The sequence below is a fragment of the Suncus etruscus genome, chromosome 5 (genome assembly GCF_024139225.1).
Source record: "Suncus etruscus isolate mSunEtr1 chromosome 5, mSunEtr1.pri.cur, whole genome shotgun sequence".
In the NCBI taxonomy this organism is placed as follows: Eukaryota; Metazoa; Chordata; class Mammalia; order Eulipotyphla; family Soricidae; genus Suncus; species Suncus etruscus.
The window spans coordinates 109503780-109523876 of record NC_064852.1 but is presented as its reverse complement, the minus strand read 5'-3'; the positions used below and the strand labels follow the sequence as shown (position 1 = coordinate 109523876).

General features: G+C 53.2%; 1 protein-coding gene across 3 annotated transcripts in view; it reads right to left on the bottom strand.

Moving 5' to 3' along the window:
- Positions 1-8765: 8765 nt before the first annotated feature.
- HDLBP (high density lipoprotein binding protein) overlaps positions 8766-20097 on the bottom strand; it is a 47244-nt gene continuing 35912 nt past the window's right edge. For all 3 annotated transcript variants that reach the window (XM_049773380.1, XM_049773381.1, XM_049773382.1), the window contains 19 exons: positions 19687-19791; positions 19530-19608; positions 18636-18775; positions 16720-16824; positions 16518-16631; positions 16267-16353; positions 16034-16165; positions 14615-14833; positions 12820-13041; positions 12509-12727; positions 12225-12363; positions 11631-11785; positions 11206-11310; positions 10988-11122; positions 10178-10321; positions 9718-9903; positions 9474-9590; positions 9260-9388; positions 8766-9177 (listed from right to left, as the gene is read on the bottom strand). In XM_049773380.1, coding sequence (XP_049629337.1) covers positions 9091-9177; positions 9260-9388; positions 9474-9590; positions 9718-9903; positions 10178-10321; positions 10988-11122; positions 11206-11310; positions 11631-11785; positions 12225-12363; positions 12509-12727; positions 12820-13041; positions 14615-14833; positions 16034-16165; positions 16267-16353; positions 16518-16631; positions 16720-16824; positions 18636-18775; positions 19530-19608; positions 19687-19791 — 2619 coding nt within the window. In that variant the 3' untranslated portion in view covers positions 8766-9090. The remainder of the gene's footprint in view (positions 9178-9259; positions 9389-9473; positions 9591-9717; positions 9904-10177; positions 10322-10987; positions 11123-11205; positions 11311-11630; positions 11786-12224; positions 12364-12508; positions 12728-12819; positions 13042-14614; positions 14834-16033; positions 16166-16266; positions 16354-16517; positions 16632-16719; positions 16825-18635; positions 18776-19529; positions 19609-19686; positions 19792-20097) is intronic.

The following is a 20097-nucleotide window of genomic DNA, read 5'->3' as shown; positions in this document are numbered from 1 at the left end:
TGTGCAGTGTCTGTTATATCTTTGCTCTCGTCAAGAGCAACTGAGTATGCATCAAAACATTTGGCTTTCTCACATAGTTGATGATAAATGTCACTTGACATGTCAGAAATGCGCTCTGCCACATTGTTGGCAGAAAGGCTGATTTTGCAGCTAAACTGACCTTTCTTTTCCGGACAGATAATACTTGCAGCCTGTAACATGCATTTTTTTTATTTTTAATTTTTAATTATGAGAACAATGATGCAAAGAGGACAAGGTAAAGTTACAGTGAAAGAACAATTGCCCATAAACAGAGTTCTCAGAAGAAATCTCCTTGCTGACGCCTAAATATTGAACTTACAGTAAAAAAAATAATTAAGAAAAATAAGGCGGGGCTGGGTAGGTGGCGCTGGAGGTAAGGTGCCTGCCTTGCAAGCGCTAGCCAAGGAAGGACCTCGGTTCGATCCCCCGGCGTCCCATATGGTCCCCCCAAGCCAGGGGCGATTTCTGAGCACATAGCCAGGAGTAACCCCTGAGCGTCAAACGGGTGTGGCCCAAAAACCAAAAAAAAAAAAAAAAGAAAAAAAAAAGAAAAATAAGGCAGGGGCCCGGGCGGTGGCGCTAAAGGTAAGGTGCCTGCCTTGCCTGTGCTAGCCTTGGACAGACTGCGGTTCGATCCCTGGGTGTCCCATATGGTCCCCCAAGCCAGGAGCAACTTCTGAGCACATAGCCAGGAGTAACCCCTGAGCGTTACCGGGTGTGGCCCAAAAACCAAAAATCAAAAAAAAAAAAAAGAAAAAAGAAAAATAAGGCAGAAACCATGTAAAATTACTTTGTCCACAAGTCCCCAGATTGTAGTTCATTATAACATTTCTTAGCAGTACACAAAGCAACCTAAAGCCATGATATTTATGTGACTCCTTAACTTTAAAGGGATAGTATTTTTATATATTCATGCACATACATATTAGTTTAAGTTAACATCAAAAGTTTAAGAGGTTTTTTTTTAAAGGTTAGTCAAAAGGGCACAGTAAAAACGGTGTTAGAGTGGCAACTTTTTTTTCTTTTGTTTTTGTTTTTTTTGTTTTTTGTTTTTGGGCCACATCCAGCATTGCTCAGGGGTTACTCCTGGCTATCTGCTCAGAAATATCTCCTGGCAGGCATGGGGGACCATATGGGATACGGGGATTTGAACCAACCACCTTTGGTCCTGGTTCGGCTGCTTGCAAGGCAAACGCCGCTGTGCTATCTCTCCGGGCCCTAGAGTGGCAAATATTATTTGCATAGGCCCACCAAAATATGGGGGTCATAGAGGAATAGCCTTGGTCTAAATACAAGGAGACCACTACCCCTGAAGTTTCCTGGCATAAGACCAACTCTAGGCTCCAGGCAAACTAGTTTATTCAATCCAAGTCATTGTCTGTAGTGCCAATACAGTTTTATTTTTCACGCAGTCCTATTGTTGGCATCAGGTTTCTGTATTAAAGATCCTGGAATCTGCACATCCTACATTGAAGTCACGCTGGTTTCACCTCACAATTAAGGGGCAATACAGCAAGCCCTGTCCAGTAAGCAGGTCATTGTTCTTGTTAAGTCTTCTCAGTGTTAAGGGAAGTCTCTTTTGAGTAGATCGATGTCAGAGCAGCTGTAGGGTCTTCCCTGGTAGAGGATTGCCTCCAGGTGATGTTATAGACAACCTTGGATGTTTTGTAGATGTCTTCTCTAGATCAGGGGTGAATGGAGAATGCCCATTCTTCTGAGGCCTGTGCCAGGTCTTTATGTCAATGTTCAGGGTGTAAGGTCCCATTGCACTACAAGATTTGTGTGTTCCCATCTCTATTAGATAAGAACTTATTGGTATGTATAGTATTTTCCGTTTTAGTGTGCCTAAGCAAACAAGAAATAAAGCCATGTGGCGTTATCAGAGTATATGGGGGTGTAAGAACACGTCCAACAATACCCATGACTTGGTTCGAACATAAACATTAAACTGAGGGATTCTTTCACACCAAATTCCATATTGAGCAGTTCACAAAGAGAAGATAAAAAAAAAGGGGAGGGGGATCGTCACTGTATAATAAAATATTCAGCAAAAGTTATAGTCATCAAAAAAAAAAAAACCACCCATAAAATGTTGAAAAGACATACGTGTCCTTTTTATGCCTTTTGGAATAGTTGGGTGGGTATTAACTCCAGGGCACCACTTTGGTCTGTGACTTAAGACTCTACAGTACTTAAGTTAGAAAGGTTAATTGAGAAGTAATGATGATAGGGGTTAAGGAAGTTAAAGAGAAAAATGATCTTTTGTAGGGGTGTGCAAAAGGGCAGAGTACAAAATAGACATTCTGCATACATAAAAACATAATTCAATGATAGTGAGTACTATTAATGTATTTTGTGCGTGCGGGGGCAATAGCCCCCACGCGATTTTGAAAATATAGACTGGGGAGCCGGGCGGTGTCGCTAAAGGTAAGGTGCCTGCCTTGCCTGCGCTAGCCTTGGACGGACCGCGGTTTGATCCCCCGGTGTCCCATATGGTCCCCCAAGCCAGGAGCAACTTCTGAGCACATAGCCAGGAGTAACCCCTGAGCGTTACTGGGTGTGGCCCCCCCCCCAAAAAAAAAAAAGAAAATATAGACTGGAAAAAGCTTACCAGTGACTTCAAGAAGCTGGGAGGCCAGAAGTTCAGAGCCCCACCCAGACCCTCCCTAAGGAGCCGAATGGATAATGGGGGAAAGCCTAGGGTACCTTCAAGCTCTGCCAAGGGACCCAACTCACCAGCTTGCCCAGGCATGTGGCCCGGGGAAGCCCTGGAGATATGGAGCAAGGCGGTAGAGGGGTGCTGGGGTTACCCAAGTCCCGCACCCCCCTTAGGCCTGGTTAAGAAGGTCTCCGGGGGCCGGAGAGATAGCATGGAGGTAAGGCGTTTGCCTTTCATGCAGGAGGTCATCGGTTCGAATCCCGGCGCCCCATATGGTCCCCTGTGCCTGCCAGGAGCAATTTCTGAGCCTGGAGCCAGGAATAACCCCTGAGCACTGCCAGGTGTGACCCAAAAACCAAAAAAAAAAAAAAAAAAAAAAAAAAAAAAAAAAAAAAAAAAAAAAAGAAGGTCTCCGGCATGGCGGAGGCCTGCTGAACCCCATGCTGCTAGACTCCCGGCTCCCAGGAAGGAGAGATCTTTCAAGAAGCTGGGAGGCTCGAGCAGTTCCATTCAGGGTATGCAAATGTTTGATGCGATTTTTTTTCCTTACTAATGCGATTTTCCCCTATTCTTTTTTTTTTTTTTTTTTTTTTGGCCACATCCTTTTGATGCTCAAGGGTTACTCCTGGCTACGTGCTCAGAAATCGCCCCTGGCTTGGGGGGACCATATGGGACGCTGGGGGATCGAACCTCGGTCTGTTCCTTGGCTAGTGCTTGCAAGGCAGACACCTTACCTCTAGCGCCACCTCGCCAGCCCTGTAACATGCATTTTTTTTTAACAAACTCTCCTTCTGTGAATGGTTTCCCTACCTTAGCAATCATCTCACAAACCATGTAACTAGCTTCGACTGATGCAACATTCTCTTTGGTTGCTTTCTTAAAGAAATCTTGTTGCCTCATTAGACATACTTTAAGACTAGCACCCTGCTTGGCTCTCTCATTTCCTTGATATTTTGCACATTCCTCAGCATGTTTAGTTGAATAATGGCCTTTCAAGTTGTATTCCTTGTGCACTGTAACTTTCTTTGAGCAAATAAGACATGTACAGATTCCCCTCTGCTCAACAAAAAAATACTGCATCTCCCACTTTTCTTGAAATTGTCTGTGAAAAAAAAAAAGAAAAAAAAAATAGGGGCCGGGAAGGTGGCGCTAAAGGTAAGGTGTCTGCCTTGCAAGCGCTAGCGTAGGACGGACCGCGGTTCGATCCCCCGGTGTCCCATGTGGTCCCCCCCAAGCCAGGGGCGATTTCTGAGCGCATAGCCAGGAGTAATCCCTGAGCGTCAAACGGGTGTGGCCCAAAAACCAAAAAAAAAAAAAAAAAAGAAATTTTCTGTGCTCGTCATCAATCTTTCTCTTCACTGCAGGCTTTGATGAAGTAATGATGAAGGTATGACAAAATCTAATTCTGTAATAAACTTCTCTCCCTTCTGTTAGGCCTCCGATAACGCAGCGGAAATGATGTCTGTGCTAGGCGCAAAGTATTCACGATTATTTGCTTACCGAATATTCGCAATAAAAAATCGCATTAGGGGCCTGAAGAGATAGCACAGTGGCGTTTGCCTTGCAAGCAGCCAATCCAGAACCAAAGGTGGTTGGTTTGAATCCTGGTGTCCCATATGGTCCCCCGTGCCTGCCAGGAGCTATTTCTGAGCAGACAGCCAGGAGTAACCTCTGAGCACCGCCGGGTGTGGCCCAAAAACCAAAAAGAAAAAAAAAATTGCATTAGTCGGACTGCGGTTTGATCCCCCTGCATCCCATATGGTCCCCCAAGCAAGGAGCAATTTCTGAGCGCATAGCCAGGAGTAACCCCTGAGCGTCAAATGGGTGTGGCCCAAAAAAACAAAAAAGAATAGGGAAAAATTGCATTAGTAAGAAAAAAATTGCGGGCCGGAGAGATAGCACAGGGCGTTTGCCTTGCAAGCAGCTGATCCAGGACCAAAGGTGTTTGGTTCGAATCCCGGTGTCCCATATGGTCCCCCGTGCCTGCCAGGAGCTATTTCTGAGCAGACAGCCAGGAGTAACCCCTGAGCACAGCCGGGTGTGACCCAAAAACCAAAAAAAAAACAAAAAAAAAACAAAAAAAAAAAAAAAAAAGAAAAAAATTGCAAAAAATTGCATCAAACATTTGCATACCCCTAATGGAACTGCTCGGGGTATGCGAATGTTTAATGCGATTATTCAGTAAGCAAATAATTGCAAATACTGCGATATTTGAAGGCCAGCTGCGGGCCAGAAAATATTGTACAGAGGGCCACAAACGGCCCGTGGTCCTCGAGTTTGAGACCCCTGGGTTAAAAGCTGGATGCTATCTTACACCAGTGTTCAGGAGAACACAGGCTTGCACAGCGAGCTCACAGTTGGGATTACATTGCTGTGGAGCTGAAATTCTTGAGGTTCACTCAAGTTCTACAACCCCACTTTTCATTTTTTTAATTTTTAGTTTTTGGGCCAACCTTCTTGCTCTGCGCTCAGAAGCTACCCCTGGCGGTGCTTAGGGAACCATATGGGATGCCAGAAGTGGAGCCTGGGTTGGCCACATGCAAGTCAAATACCTTCCCTGCTGGGCTATTGTTCTGGCTTCTACAAACTAACTTAAAAATGTTTTTCATTTATTTTTGGGCCACACCTGGTGATGCTTAGGGGTTACTCCTAGCTCTGCATTCAGAAATCACTTCTGGCAGGCATGGGAGAGGTGGGTCCATATGAGATGTCGAGGATCTAACTCGGGTCGGCTGCATGCAACGCAAATGTCCTACATGTTGTGCTATCACTCCAGCCCCCAAGTCCGTGTTCTTTCCAATGTAGTTTTTCCTGTGTTTCTCATTTTGGAGGGAACCACAATCAACTGCTCAGGGTCATTCTTGCAGTGCTCCAGGACCATGACCTGCTGGGGACTAAACCCAGATCTCCCTCTTTTTCTCTTCCTCAAAGTTGGATGTGACTGTGCTTTACTTGGGTGTGACAGGTAAGTTTGTCATGAAATGGGGTGTCATTGGGCCTGAGAGATAGGGCATGTGAAAAGCACTTGCCTTGTTTGTAGACCAATTGATCTTGGTTCCATAATGGCCCACCATATGGTCCCCTGAGACCTGTTAGGAGTCAATACTCACCTCCCCCCAATAGAAAAGGTGAGCTGAGCCTTGAATTGTATTCAGAAGAGCAGGGCAGAGCCCGAACACAGCTGCATGGAATTGGTGGTGGTGGTGGGGTGACCTTGCCCTGGGCCTCCTTGGGGCTCAAGGCTCTGGGAGAATGCCTTGGGGCCTGGCACTCTGACCTGAGGCCAGGCCCAAGAAGAAGGAGAGAGAACCTTCTTGTGCCTTCTCCTGTAGGTATGAAGCTTTCAGGGACACTGATGGACACCATTCTCAGACCAACTAAATCTTCTGGCCATCTACCTGGCCTTTGTCATTGTTTCAGGTAGCAAAGGCACCTATCAAAGTGTGTGTGTGTGTGTGTGCTATCAAAGTGTGTGCTTGTCTGTGTGCGTGTGCACCCACCTACGGGTGTCACCGGACAAGTCACATTTCTCTTGTACCTGGGCAAGGGGAATTGACTGAGGCCCTTAGACTGCGGGATAGGCCTGTCTCTAGGAACCAACTGGGGTGGTCACTGCATCTTCTAGAACTTTCCTTTCTGCTCTGTGGCTCTCCTCTGGCTCAGCTCTAGGGGTCAGGTGGCACCTAGTCTGTGAAACTTCCCTGGGCTTTTATTTTGCTTTTTTTTGGGGGGGCACACCCAGTGACACTCAGGGGTTACTCCTGCTATGCGCTCAGAATATTGCTCCTGGGGGACCATATGGAACTCTGGGGGATCGAAGCAGGGTCCATCCTAGGTGAGCTCTCTCAAGGCAGATGCCTTACCTCTAGTGCCACCGCTCTGGCCCCTTCCCTGGGCTTTTAAAACCGGCGTGGGGTGGGCAGCCCCTACCATGGCATCTCCTCCCCAGCACGTATTCTCTGCCGGCCACCTCGTCTTCCTGATACCTGAGATCCCCATGTTGGTGAAGATGAAGTGCGAGTATTACCTAACCAAGCAGGCACTGGCCGAGAAGGAGGTGGGGCAGGGCACGTGGCAGGTTGGGAAGCAATGGCAGGTGGTGGGGCCTCACCCATTGTCCAATGGACTCTTTGGCAGGTTCTCTCAGGAGCAGGCAGAGTACAGGATGACCAGCGCCGAGGCTCAGAGAAGAGTCTAGTCACGCAGCCCTAACTTCGTCCCGCTTCAGTCACTTGTCCTCACAGTGCTGCTGAAGGCTGGAGCCCTGCCCACATGGGATCTGGGTCACAGTAGCCCTGGCACCGGCTGGCATGGACCAGTGCCTCTCCCGAAGGCTTTCTTGCTACATTCACTCCACACCGGCCTTGTCGATCACCTCCCACACACAGACCCGGCCCTGGACAGGCCTTTCTGCTTCCCCAGGCTCTGCTTGAGGAGCTGACACTATGTGGCCATGCCTGTCTCCACCTTTCCCATTCAGCCTGTTACTCTTCCTGCTGGCCAGTGTGGACCACCCTCGCCATGTGTGGCTCCACTGAGCCCCCTTGCCAGTGACCATCTCCCTTTAAAACCCATAGCATCCTCTTTTAGCTGCCCGCAGGCCACCTCTCGGTGCTCGGGACTGCCCTGTATGACCTCTGCAGAGAGGTCTCTGTGCAGAAACCCTATAGCAGGGATGGGAGAGTGTCGTCTCTCGGACCTCCAGCCTGTGTCCACCAGCAGAGCTGGGACATTTGGCCCACATCAGTAGCCCTGTCCCTTCTTTCTGTGAGCACATGAGACAAAGGTTTTCTTGTCCCCACGGGAAGGCCAGTGTGCCTGGATGCCCTGTGCTGGTTCCCACCGGGCAGACTCCTCTGGGTAATGAAACGAGTCTCGGCACACTCCATCTGGTTCAGGTTTTTATTTTAGAATTTATAAAATTCCAGTGTCATCCGTTGGCATGAGCCTTTATACACGTTTGCATATAATTTCCAATTTCCAAAGTTAAGGCCAAGGGCTGGATGAACTGTGCACATATGGCGTGGAAGACATGGACAGGGAAGAGGACACAGGCTGGCCCTGGGCACAGTCACCTCAAAACCTTCACACAACACCCAACACACAGCGAGCAAAACCCCCCAAACATGGCTCAGAACACGGAGCTGTTTCCTGTAGGAAGAAACTGGGAGAGGATAGGGTGACAGCAGAGCCAGAAAAGCAGTTGACCAGGAGGGTCCCTGAGTCATGCAGAGGGAGCGGGGAGGCTTCCTGCAGAGTGCTGGGTGGCCAGCCAGAGCCTTGTTCCTCGGCCTAGTTTGAGCTACCAGCAAATGTGCTTTCTTCCCCCCTGCAAGGACACACTTAAGGCTGCTGTGGCCGACTGAGCCAAGCAATCCTCGCTTGATTCAGGGATTCCCAAGCCTAAACATCACCACTAATAAATGGAGGAACTAAGTTTGTGTATGTGTGTGTGGGGGTGGGTGGGATGGGACAGGACAAAATCGAGTCCAAGGGTGAATGTGCCTGATGGGCAGGATCAGCCTCAGCTTCTCTGATGGGGGCAGGGCAGAGGCCCCACAACCCTACCAGGCCTCACCCCCAGGGGCCACTTCCCCTTCAACATGTGCCTTCACCCAGCTGCCAGGGAGGGCCCAGAGCCGCCCAGGCCATAGGCCCAGCACTGCTGCCCCCTGTGCACCCAGGCCAGTCCTCTGCTGCTCTGGGTTTCATGGATACCCCCGAGGCTGGAGCAGCCATGGCTGAGGTAGAAAGGCAGGTAGCATGAGGCGCTGAGGTGAGCAGGAAAGCAGGGAGCAAGGGGCCCTGGAGAACGATGGCCCTCGCCTCTCCTGGGGTCCTCCCCTGCCTGCTGCTTCTTAGGTCACACCAGCCTGGGGTTGTGGCACCACCTGCGGGTGCATGGACCGAGCCCTTGGTCCTCTGGTCTTTGCTCCAGTCCAGTGCTCCCATGGGGTATGGCGGCCCCCAGCCCCGGCCAGGGCTGAGCAGGGGCTTCAGCAGCCGAAGGTGCTACGGTATCCCATGGGAGGCGGCCCTGAGTGACAGGCAGGAGGGATAGGAGCGGGAAAGGAAGAGGGAAACGTTTTGGCTTTTCATAAAGTCAAGGAAATTTATTTCCTGAGGTCATGACACAGGAAGTGGACTGGACCACAGCTGCGGCGCCCCCGTGTGGTATGGAGGCAGGCCTGGCAGACATGCTGGGTGGACCGAGAGGGCGTGTGCATGGTGGCATGGCCGGGCCCATTAGTGTTCACAGCCAGTGCCAGCCCTGAGCCAGGTGGCGTCACTGTGAGACCTCGGGGAGGGGCTTCAACAATTTTCGGGGGGCAGCCGCTGGGTTGGATCGCTGCGACGGCCGCTGTGGTGTGGGGCTGGGTCAGCAGGCTGAGAGGTCCACATTCTAATCATTATCGCTTGGGGCCCCAGGGCAGGGTCTTGGGAGCCACCTGAGCCCCAAAGCTGGGGAATTCCTCTGAGCTGCTCATGTCCGGAGCCTGTGGGCGGGGGTTGGGAGGGCACAGGTCAGAGGGGCTCCCAGCCCAGCCCAGCCTCCACCCAGGGCAGCCGCCAGTTGACCTTCTCGCTGTTGCTGGCGGTCCAGGGGGCGTCTCGCACCACAAAGCCCTTGGAGGGTGCCTTGGACTCCTCGTGAGCCGGGGGCTTCAGGTACACCTGCAGAGCCTCACTGTCCACCACATCTGCCAGCTGTGATGAGAACATGTGGGTGAGTGAGGGCAGCTGTCGACATGGTCTGGCCTCCCCAGTCCCCTACCCAGGCACTCCTACTCACATATTCCTCCTCCAGGTTGAGGATGTGGTCAATGGCCTCCTCCACGTTTTCTGGGAGCCCCGTCACGGTGACGCAATTGGGGTCCGGGGCACCACTCTGGGGGAAGCGGATGTCCACCTGGGAAGCATCACATGCTACAGTAGGCCACTTGCCCTGGCTCACCAGGAGGCCAGGATGTAGCCAGCTGTTGCCCAGGGAAGCGGGGGTAGGGGGAACCCCTGCGTGCAGGAAGGACTGGTGTCACCTTGAACTCATCCATGATCTTGCGGATGGCCTTGCCACGTGCCCCGATGATGCGGGCATGAACACGGTGGTCCAGCTGCACGTCCTCAGAGACCATCTGCTCGAGCTCACCCACAATCTTCAGGATGGCTTCTCGGGCAGCCTCTGTGTTCTTCTCATAGCCTGTGATGGTGATCTGGTCCTGGGGCTGTGAGAGTGGGGGTGAGACGAGCAGGAGAATGAGTGTCAGGAAATGCCAGGGGGACAAGAGTGGATGGCTGGAAAGGGGACATATGTGTGAGGAGAGCACCAGAGCAGGTGGTGGGAGCCCTGGTCGAACTGTGAGTGGGACCACAATTCTATAGCTCGGGGGTGGTTCAAATAGTCCAGTCCCCTGACACTGGTGGCCCCAGGAAGAGAGTAAGGCCCGCAGCAACTGTGCTACTCTGGATCCTGCCTGTGTCCACCTGACTTGGCCTTACCTGGCTCCCATCGTCCTTGTCAGGAAACTGGATGTTCACATCATGCTCCAGGCGAATTTGTGTGATCACTGCCCCCTTCCGGCCTATGATCTTGGGGTGGTACTTGGGGTCTACAGTGACACTCAGCTTGAAACTCCTCAGAGCCTACAGGTGGACAAGATGAGATGAGTGCAAAGATGCTTGGGCCCTGTTGCCCACTCCAGGTGGTCTCAGAAGGTACATGTTGGGGCCAGAGAGACAGCACGATGGAGAGGGTCTGGCTTTGCAGACTTAACTTGGGCTAAAATTCCTGGCATTCCCATTAGGTTCCCTGAGAACTGCCTGGGGTGATTCCTGCCTTGAGTGCAGTCAGAAGGGAGGCCCGAGCCATGCTGGTTGTAGCCCCCACCTCAAAAAGGTGGGTGTCACTCCTCAGGCAACGAGACTAGTGCTGTGTCTCCTCTCACAGCCTGAGAGAAACTCAAAAAGGCCCAGGCCAGTCCTGTGGGAACAGCTGGGCTCCTGGCTTGAGTAACAGGGATAAGAGGAGGTGAGATGGAGCATTAGGGGCTTTCAGGGCTGGGGCAGAAGCAGGTCAAAAGGGTGGCAGCAGGTACTGCACATCAGCAACAGTACTTATCCTGCACTATGAGGTATGCTAGCCTCACCCATCCGCTGCCCTGTGTAGTCTCCAGCCCAGGGGAGGTGGGCGCTATGCTGCCAACTCCTCAGTTCTGATGCTTTGGGACCATACCTGGCTATGCTCAGGGACCTGGGGTGGGGGTGTCTGACCAGCCCCGCCTGCCCTACCCCACAGGGTGCTGCTCTCACCCGGTCTTCCTGCTCAGCCTGCAGCTCCTTCACGCGCTCCAGCAGCCCCGCCTTGGCCCGGTCCAAATGGGCGGCGAGGCCAGTGATGGCAACACTGTCCGACTGTAGCTCAGGTGCTGGCACGTGGATGTTCACCTGTGGGGGTGCACAGCCTAGTTCATGGGTCCTGCCTGCTGCTGCTACCTCTACCTGGCAAGGCCATGCCCCCTGCACTGTACCTCAAACTCGTCCATCATCTTCCGGATCCCGCTGCCCTTCTGCCCAATGATGTACCGGTGGAGGTCAAAGGGTACCTCCACTTCGATGGTGACAGGAACCAGCGCCTGCAGAAGGATGCAGTCAGGCCCGAGAGCAGGGACTGACTGTGAGCTTCAGAGCGTGTCATGGGGTAAGCCTCATGGCTCCAAGCGCTTGTGGGAACCTTCTAGCCTGGCTAGACCGAATCAAAGTGTGGCAGAGCCAAGTTCAGTGCCTGCCCGAGTCTATACTTAAGCACAGAAAGGTGTCAGAGATGACAACCTGGAACTGGCCCTGACAACCTGCCACCTCCACTTGACACCGGATCCGCTCACTGCAGACAACCTGGCCTGCCAGTGACAAGCCCCCACACCCTCTTGCAAACCACCTGCAGATCCATGCACACCTCAAGAGCTTCCTTGGCAGCCTCACACTTTTCTTTGCGCCCGGAGATGAGGATGACGTCACAGCGCCGGGGAGAGCCAGGCTCGGCCTCTCTGGCTTCTCGTCCACCCCCGGTATCATCACCGTTCTCCTGGATGGCTGGCTCCATGCTGGGCACTGTGGAGACCAGGGGCTGCTAAGCGCTGCCCAAGATGGCTCAGCTTACCCTTCTTCCCACCCAGAGCCGGAGCTGGGGAGGAGCAGGGCTATCCTCAGCCCTGCTGGCAGCAGCCTGTGCCAGGAGTGGTAGGAAGTGGTTGCCCAGACAAACACCCGTCTCAGGACCCGGCTGAGCCAGCAATGTGACCGACAATCCAACTTGGGCTGGATGACTAGTTCCACAGACTCAACTAGCTGTCTCAACTAGCATGGCTGAGAACTGCTCCACTTGGGCCTCACAATGCACAGCACATTGGGGTCTTTGGTAGGTGGGACAACCAGTTCTGTGTTCAACCTTCACAATCCACAGGCTGGGAGAACCGAGAAATGGTCCTGGGCCTCCAGACCGGACACCCACTCATGGGGCTGTCTCCGTGTTGAGTCACTACAGACCCACCTGGGTTTTCCTCTCTGTCTGGGAACTTAATCTGCACATTATAGTCCCGTGTGATCTGCTGGATTCTGCACCCTTTGGGGCCCATGACAGAGCGGTGGAACCTCTGGGGAATGGCACACTCCAAGGTCACCTGGGCTTCCTGAAGGAGACAGAAGTAGGAAGAAGTCACGAGGCCCAGCAGACATGACACATGCAAGACTCAAGACCATCAGATCCCCAAATGAGCCCCCACCCAAGGAGGGGCATGACAGATAGAGCTGTGCGGAAGTAGTGGTGACACCCACCAGGTCCTCGATGATCTCCTGGATGCGCTTCTTGGCCGCTTCCACACAATCCTTGGCGCCCTTGAGGGTGACCTTGTCGCTCTGGGTGCCTGAGCGTGGGAAGCTCACCATCACCCCACCGTACTCGTCCGCGATCTCCCGGAGCACCTGGCCTCTCCGGATGACGAAGTGGCGGTGGTGCTTGGGGTCCACCAGCATGGAGTCCTCTACCACATTGTCCTGGGGCAGTTGAGGTCAGGGGGCAGGAGGTCAGGGGATCAGGGGATCAGGAGTTGGGGCAGCAGGGCAAGAGCCCTGGGGCAGGCACCCACCAGGTTCTGGATCAGCGCCTCTAGCTCCTTCTGGGCCTCCCGGACAGCTTCCTCCTTGCCCACGATGGTGATGAGGTCCTGGTCCTTGTCCTCGGCCGTAGGGAAGATGATGCGGGCGCCTGTGCTATCCCGCACTTTGCGGATCTTGCCGCCACCCTTGCCGATGAGGAACTTGTGGTACTCTGGCTTGGCCCGGATGTCGACGGTGAAGCTCTTGGTTTGCTGCAGACAGGCACCTCACGTGTTGGCTGGGCCCCTGCCCGCTGCCCGCCCCCAAGCCAGCAGGAAGAGGACCGAGAGGATGAGGCTGTGCAGCTGCTGCAAAGAAGCACCTTGCCAGGACCAAGGCACGCATCTGCCTGGCAACTCACTGCCCGGACTATGGTTGTCGGAGAGTCTGTATGAGTGGCTGGGGCTCTCCCACAGTAGCTGATGCCTCTGCCCTCCCTGTGCTGGGACACACAGCAGTAGTGTGGTCGAGGGCAGGTCTGGACACACATGCTACCAGGAGGCATATGGAAGCTGGAACGGGTAAATTTGCGACATACACTGATGTATTTGGGAAGGAGCCTGGGGTAGTAGGGAGGGTGCTGGCCTTTCATTCAGCAAATTCAAGTGCAAACTCCTGCATCCCACTGAGTCCCCTGTAATGCCTGAATGCAGAGCTAGAAGTCAGCCCTGAGCACTGTTGGGTGTGGCCAAACAAAATCCAAGCCATGTCCAGCACACAAAGTCCAACAAGACGAGACCCAGTCCTCCTGACCATGTCCAGAGGTGCAGTGAATGGCCCAGCCCACACCCAGCCACGGGGTTTTCTACAGCTGCCACCCTGCCTGCAAGGCCCATTCCCGCACAGGAGGCTGATGTGCGGGCGACTCAGCAGCACAACCTGGGGTCCTTTCACACAGGGCCTGCCCACTGACACCTTTCCTGTGAGTCACAGGAAACAGGCCTGAGTGGATTTGTCTGTGTGCTGGTTGGAGGCATCACAGCTCATAGCCGGCTCCCTCCAAAAACAAAACAAAAACCACTGTCCTCCCGGGGTGCACTACACTACACAGACAAGAATTCACAGAACACAGGGGCTGGGTAAAGTGCTTGCCTTGCATGCAGTCAACCGGATTCAATCTCCGGCATCCCAGATGGTCTCCGGAGCACCACCAGGAGTGATCCCTGAGTACCGCCAGGCATTGCCCCAAAACACAAAATCCACAGAACAGGCGGACTCAGGCATGATGCATGAAAGGTGGCCAATATACAGAAGTGAAAATCCCTCTGAATGCTCAATGATGGGATAGAAAAACGGAAAGCATCTTTTCATTTTGTTTCTGGGTCACACCAGGTGGCTCTCAGGGTTTGTTATGAATGGCTGTGCTCAGGGAACACTCCTGGCAGTGCTGGGGGACTATGTGGGGTAAGCCCCGTGCAAGGCAAATGCCCTCCCTGATGTCCTGTCTTTCTCCAGCCCATAAGAGTATTACTCACAGCGCTTGAACAGACAATATGTGACTAGTTTTGTCAGCCACACACTAAAAAAAGCTCATTAAAAGCCAGAATTCATAGAAAGAGGCTAACACATACTAAGGAGCAAAAAACCTGTGGAGGCAGCTACAACCTCATCTGTGCAAGGGACCAGTCACTGATGAAGCCTGAGACCTTCACTGGACATGCAGGCAGTCAGACCCGCCTGGGCCCCTGACATGGGTACAGATTAGGCAGAGGCAGCTTCTTGGGGTGCTTGGGTGGGGAGGGGTGGTCTTCCATCCCCATGCCAGAGGATGGGTTTGAGGCCCACCTTCTCTTCCGCCAGGTGTAGCAGCTGCCTCTTGGCCTTCTCCACGTCAGATGCGGGGCCCCTGATGACGACCGTGTCACTACCGGAGCCCTCCACAGGGAAGTGGATGTGTACTCCGCCACACTCTTCCATGATGGAACGGATGAGGCGGCCCTTGGTGCCAATGAGAGAGTTGTGCAGCCGTGCGGGAATGGACACCTCCAGTTCAGCGATGTTGGCCTGGGGCAGAGCAGAAGCTCAGGGCAAGTGCATGGGCAGGGAAGCAGCCTAGGACAGGGAGGCTAGGAATCCCGCCCAGAAACCCATCCAAGAACCATAGGGCAGAGGAGCTGAAGGTACACAGACCCAAATCCTGCCCAGTGAGCTCAGGAGGGGTCCAAGTAGGCACTATTAGGACTAGACTCAACTCTGCAGGACACTGAGGGCACTTGCCCTGGTTAAGTCTGGGAGTACAGAGCACACAGATCCTCGTGGGGGCACTGGACCCCATCAAGATGCCAGGGCACAGCAGGACACATGGGGGCTTTGCGGAGAAAACTGAGGGATGATGGCTGCATAAAATGTGGAGGCTTGTGTGGGGAGGCCGTGGCCAGTCCCTGGAGAATACAAGCAGCCAGCAGAAGAGCCTAGGAAGCAAACTCGTGCAAATCCATTAGGAGACGTAGCTACCGCAGGCATTGGTGACCAAATATACAGCTACACAACCCACAGTTTATCACTTACGCACTTGACAGGCTACTGAGAATCAGCCCAACATCAGGAGGGGCTGGAAGAGGGGCAGGGGTGAAGCACTGGTCTACAGCTGCCAACCCCAGTCCCTTGTCCGGCACATTTGGCCCTGACCATGCAACTAGGAAGAGGCTCTGAGCAAAGTCACGGGTGCCCAAGATAAAAAGGAAAGCAGCTGGGGCCGGAGAGATAGCATGGAGGTAAGGCGTTTGCCTTTCATGCAGGAGGTCATCGGTTCGAATCCCGGTGCTCCATATGGTCCCCTGTGCCTGCCAGGAGCAATTTCTGAGCTTGGAGCCAGAAATAACCCCTGAGCACTGCCGGGTGTGACCCAAAAACCACAAAAAAAAAAAAAAAAAAAAAAAAAAAAAAAAAAAAAAAGGAAAGCAGCCACTGGGAGCAAGAAGGATGTTAACCATGCACAAACAGGGCAAGCTCGATGAGGGAAGGGACCGAGGCAGTTCTAGGGGAGCCTGTGAAGGATGTGGGAATGCAGAGGCCACAGTGGCCGAGGTCAGCAGAACCACCATGGCTACACACAAGACCCTCAGACTCTCATCTCATGGCACAAACTGACAGAACCAGGTCACCATCTTGAGCCTGGAAACAAGGGGCCTCCAGTTCTTGCCGAGCCCCCAAACCAAACGCCAGCACTTGGGGAGGGAGGGAGCCCAGCTCTGTCTGCGTTACCAAGTCTTTTTGGATGGACAGGATGCGGCTCCGGGCAGCCTCGCAATTGGCCCTCTTGCCAGTGATGACAATGGTCTCAGAGTTGCTGTTCTCAGCTGGAAGGTCGATTTTGGTGTTACTCTCTTCGCGGATCTAAAAACCAAAGAAAGGAGCCATGAAGGGTCAAGGAGGAGCTGACGTCGTAGGAGGGTACCCAGTTCAGGGCTGGTGGCTGGAAGCCAGCGGAGAAGCACCTTTTTAATGTTTGCGCCTCCCTTCCCAATAATATTCTTGTGGAACTGCTTGAAGATGGGAACGGAGATGGAATAGCTGTTCTCTACCTGCAGAACAAAGGGGCGCGGTCAGCGAGGACGGCAAGCTGGCACCCACACAGCAGAACAGGATGCCCATGGCTATAGCAAGAACATCAGCCAGTTGGTTGGGCACAGCCTTGCTGGCAAGACAGCAGGTCCCCCTCAGAGCCACGTGAGCCACCCCGACCTACCAGGTCCGCCACCATCTTCTGCATGTACTTTGTGCACTTTTCCACCTCGTTCTTCGGCCCCCTGAGCTGGACAATGTCACTTTTCTGTGCTGGGTCTGGAAAGTTGATCATGACCTAGAAGGAACCGCCAGAAGAGGGACATGGGTCGCATGCAGTCCAGTCCCTGCTGGTGGGCCCAGGTCAGAGTTGAGAGGTCCCTCACCTCTGGGAATTTGTCACGAATCTCACGAATCCGTTCACCCTTCTGCCCAATGATTGTGCGATGAAATCTCTGTTCAATGATTAGATCCTTGGTGCGCTCATTCTCCTACAGAGATGAGATGGCCAGTGAGTGGGTTTGTGTGAGATTACCCCTCCCCCAATGCCCTATGTTAAAATCACCTGGATGGTCAGACCCACCCAAGCCTGGGAGAGGTCTGTGGTTTGGAAGAAAGGTGTTGCCTGGGGGGAAGGGGAGGCAGAAAGAAAGGCAGCAAGGAATCATGGAGAGTAGCAGAGAAGAGGCTGCTTGAAAAGCTTAGCATAGAAACCATGTGAGAAAATACACATGGTGGGGCCGGAGAGATAACACGGAGGTAAGGCGTTTGCCTCTCATGCAGAAGGTCCGGTGGTTCGAATCCCGGCATCCCATATGGTCCCCTGAGCCTGCCAGGAGTGATTTCTGAGCATTGAGCCAGGAGTAACCCCAGAGTGCTGCCGAGTTTGACCCAAAAACCAAAAAGAGAAAAAAGAAAATGCACAAGGTGGTTAGAGCTGTGAAATAAAGCTGACTCCTAAAACTTCAACTGACGGCCTGTGAACTTCGATGTCATTATCCTGCGACTTTAAACCTGCTGTGGAAAGGAGTAAAGGTGCTATACCGAGAAAGGCCTCACCCAACACTAGGGGAGGCGACACTGGCCCTGCATGAGCAGCTGACACAGAGGATGCTGTGCAGACCTGGATAATAAGTAGAGTCATGACATTTCCTTATACATGGACGTACGTGGAATCTATTATGCTTAGTGAAATAAGTCAGAGAAAGACGCAGAATAGTCTTCCTCATCTATGGTTTTGTTTTTTGTTTTTTTTGTTTTTTTTTGGTTTTTGGGCCACACCCGGCGGTGCTCAGGGGTTACTCCTGGCTGTCTGCTCAGAAATAGCTCCTGGCAGGCACGGGGGACCATATGGGACACCGGGATTCGAACCAACCACCTTTGGTCCTGGATCGGCTGCTTGCAAGGCAAACGCCGCTGTGCTATCTCTCCGGGCCCTGTTTTGTTTTATTTTTTTGATTTTTGGGTCACACCAGGCAGCATTAAGGGGTTACTCCTGGCTCTACGCTCAGAAATTGCTCCTGGCTGGCATGGGGACCATATGGGATGCTGGGATTTGAACCACCATCCTTCTGCATGCAAGGCAAATGCGCTCCCTCCATGCTATCTCTTTGGCCCCCCTCATCTATGCATTTTAAGAAAAAAAGGCATTATTTGTAATAGTGCTCAGAGACAATTAAAAAAAAAATATCTTGAGCTCCTGAGTGTTTGGGCATGGAGTGTCCCTCCAGCAGGGTGGCAGGGAAAGATTTCACTTCAACATGGCCCTGAAGCTGTCCCAACCCGAGGTTCTGATTGGGCCAAGAGCTCTGGGGAGCCTAGCACCACATAGAGGGGCAGGAACACAGGGATGAGCCACCAACAGAACGTGCCCAGTGATTCTTGCTACTGAATCACACCAGTGTGCAGCATGCAGAAAAAGGAGCTCAGGACAGGCAGAGTCTATAAGGTAGGGCTGAGGAAGAGGAAGGGACACCAAAGACAGGAGTGTTTGTGGTCAATAACACAAAGCAGCCCCAAGTCCCGGCCGGGCCTGCAGGTGAAAAGCAGCCAGGGTTCCTGACCCCGTACACATTGCTAGGAGCCTCCTGTGGGGGGAGGGGGTCATGCAAGTCCGAAGAGGACCAAAGGCCACTGACCTGTGTCCTGCCAAGAGCAGCCCTGAGCTCTGAGCTGATTGGCTTACCATGTGCGAGGCCACCCCTGACCCCTGAACCACAATCCCTGACCCAGCTGGCTCACCATGCATAAGGCAGCCCCTAACCTGACTCCTGAGCCCCAACTCTTGGCCCAGACGGCTCACCATGCGCGAGGCCAGCTCCAGCAGCTCCCGCTTGGCCTGCTGCACACCCTGGGGGTCGCCCTCGATGCGCACCAGGCTGCTCTTCTCGCTGTCAGGGGGGATGCGCACAGACACCTTGTACTGGTCTTTGATTCTGTTGACTGAGAGAAGGCAGCGGCACCTTTAGGTGGGGCCCAGCCTTTGGGCACGACACTGGGGACTCTACTCTCTAAGGCCATGTCTCCCTGAAAGCTGAGGCTGAGGCAGCCCCAGGGGCCATGTCTGGGGTGGATGCGAATCCTCTCAGGTGAGTATGGGAAGGACCTTTCTCATGTCTGACAACCGGAAGCAACACCATCCAAGTGATGACAGAAGCGGAGCCCCAAGAAAACACACACCCATATGTGAGCTGGGTCTCTTCCCAGCCTCCATACAGCGTGGGGCCTGGGAGCCTGGCACCAGACAGAGGGAGTCAGAGACGGCCTGTCCAGGAACCCAGACACCAGAACTAGGAACAGCCCAGCCTAGGAAGCCATGCTCCATTCCTGTACTGTCAGCATCCTGCAGTGGCCCAGCTCTGACCACCCCAATCACAAGATGACTGTTGACCAAAGCCAAGACAGAACTACAGTGGACTGGGACCTCCATGTGCTAGGGCAGCTGCTGCGTGGCAATTCTCAGTCCTCGCCATAGGACGGCACAGGCAGAATTCAGCAAGGCCTCCCAGACAAGGGAGGGACCCCATATCAAGTGGGGTCCTGTCAGGCTCAGGCACTCGAGCCAACAGACAATAGCCCTGCCTCACATGCCTCATGACACAAGCCAGCAATGGGACACAACAGAGAAAAGGTGCCCCCAGAGTGGGCACCATGCCCGTGCCAGGCCTGCCTGCCCCAGTTCTTCCACCTCACTCACTGTTGGCTCCGCTCTTGCCAATGAGGTGTCTGTGGAACTTGTGGTCGATGTTGATCTCCACGTAGTCCATCCGATTGATCTGCAGAGCACAGGGCCTAAGCATGAGCCCCACCCCCCAGCTGCCTAGATCCACTTTTGCCCAGCACTAGATACCCACCAGATCTTTGACCATCGCTTCGATCTGCTCCTGGGCCACATTCACATCCTCGGTGGGGCCTTCCAGCGTGATCTTGTCCTCACCCTCCGTGAACTCGATGTGAACCTACCCGAAGATATGGGGAAAGAACACTTGAGCAGTGAGGTCCCAGCATCCAACCCATCACCATGGTACTGGCCAGGGTACCTGACTTTGCCTTTGCCAGAAACGTGAAGAACAGAGAGGGGAGCCACGAGCGAGCTCTGGCCTGGCCTGACCATCAGGCAAGCATCAGACAGGGAGTCTGAGCCTTCAGTCACTACTGTCACATCTGAGTTCATGCAAGTTCCTGTCTCCCCATGAAACGAAAACTCTAGGCTCAGAGGCATAGGATCAAATGGGCCATTAATAACTGTTTGTGGGGCTGGAACC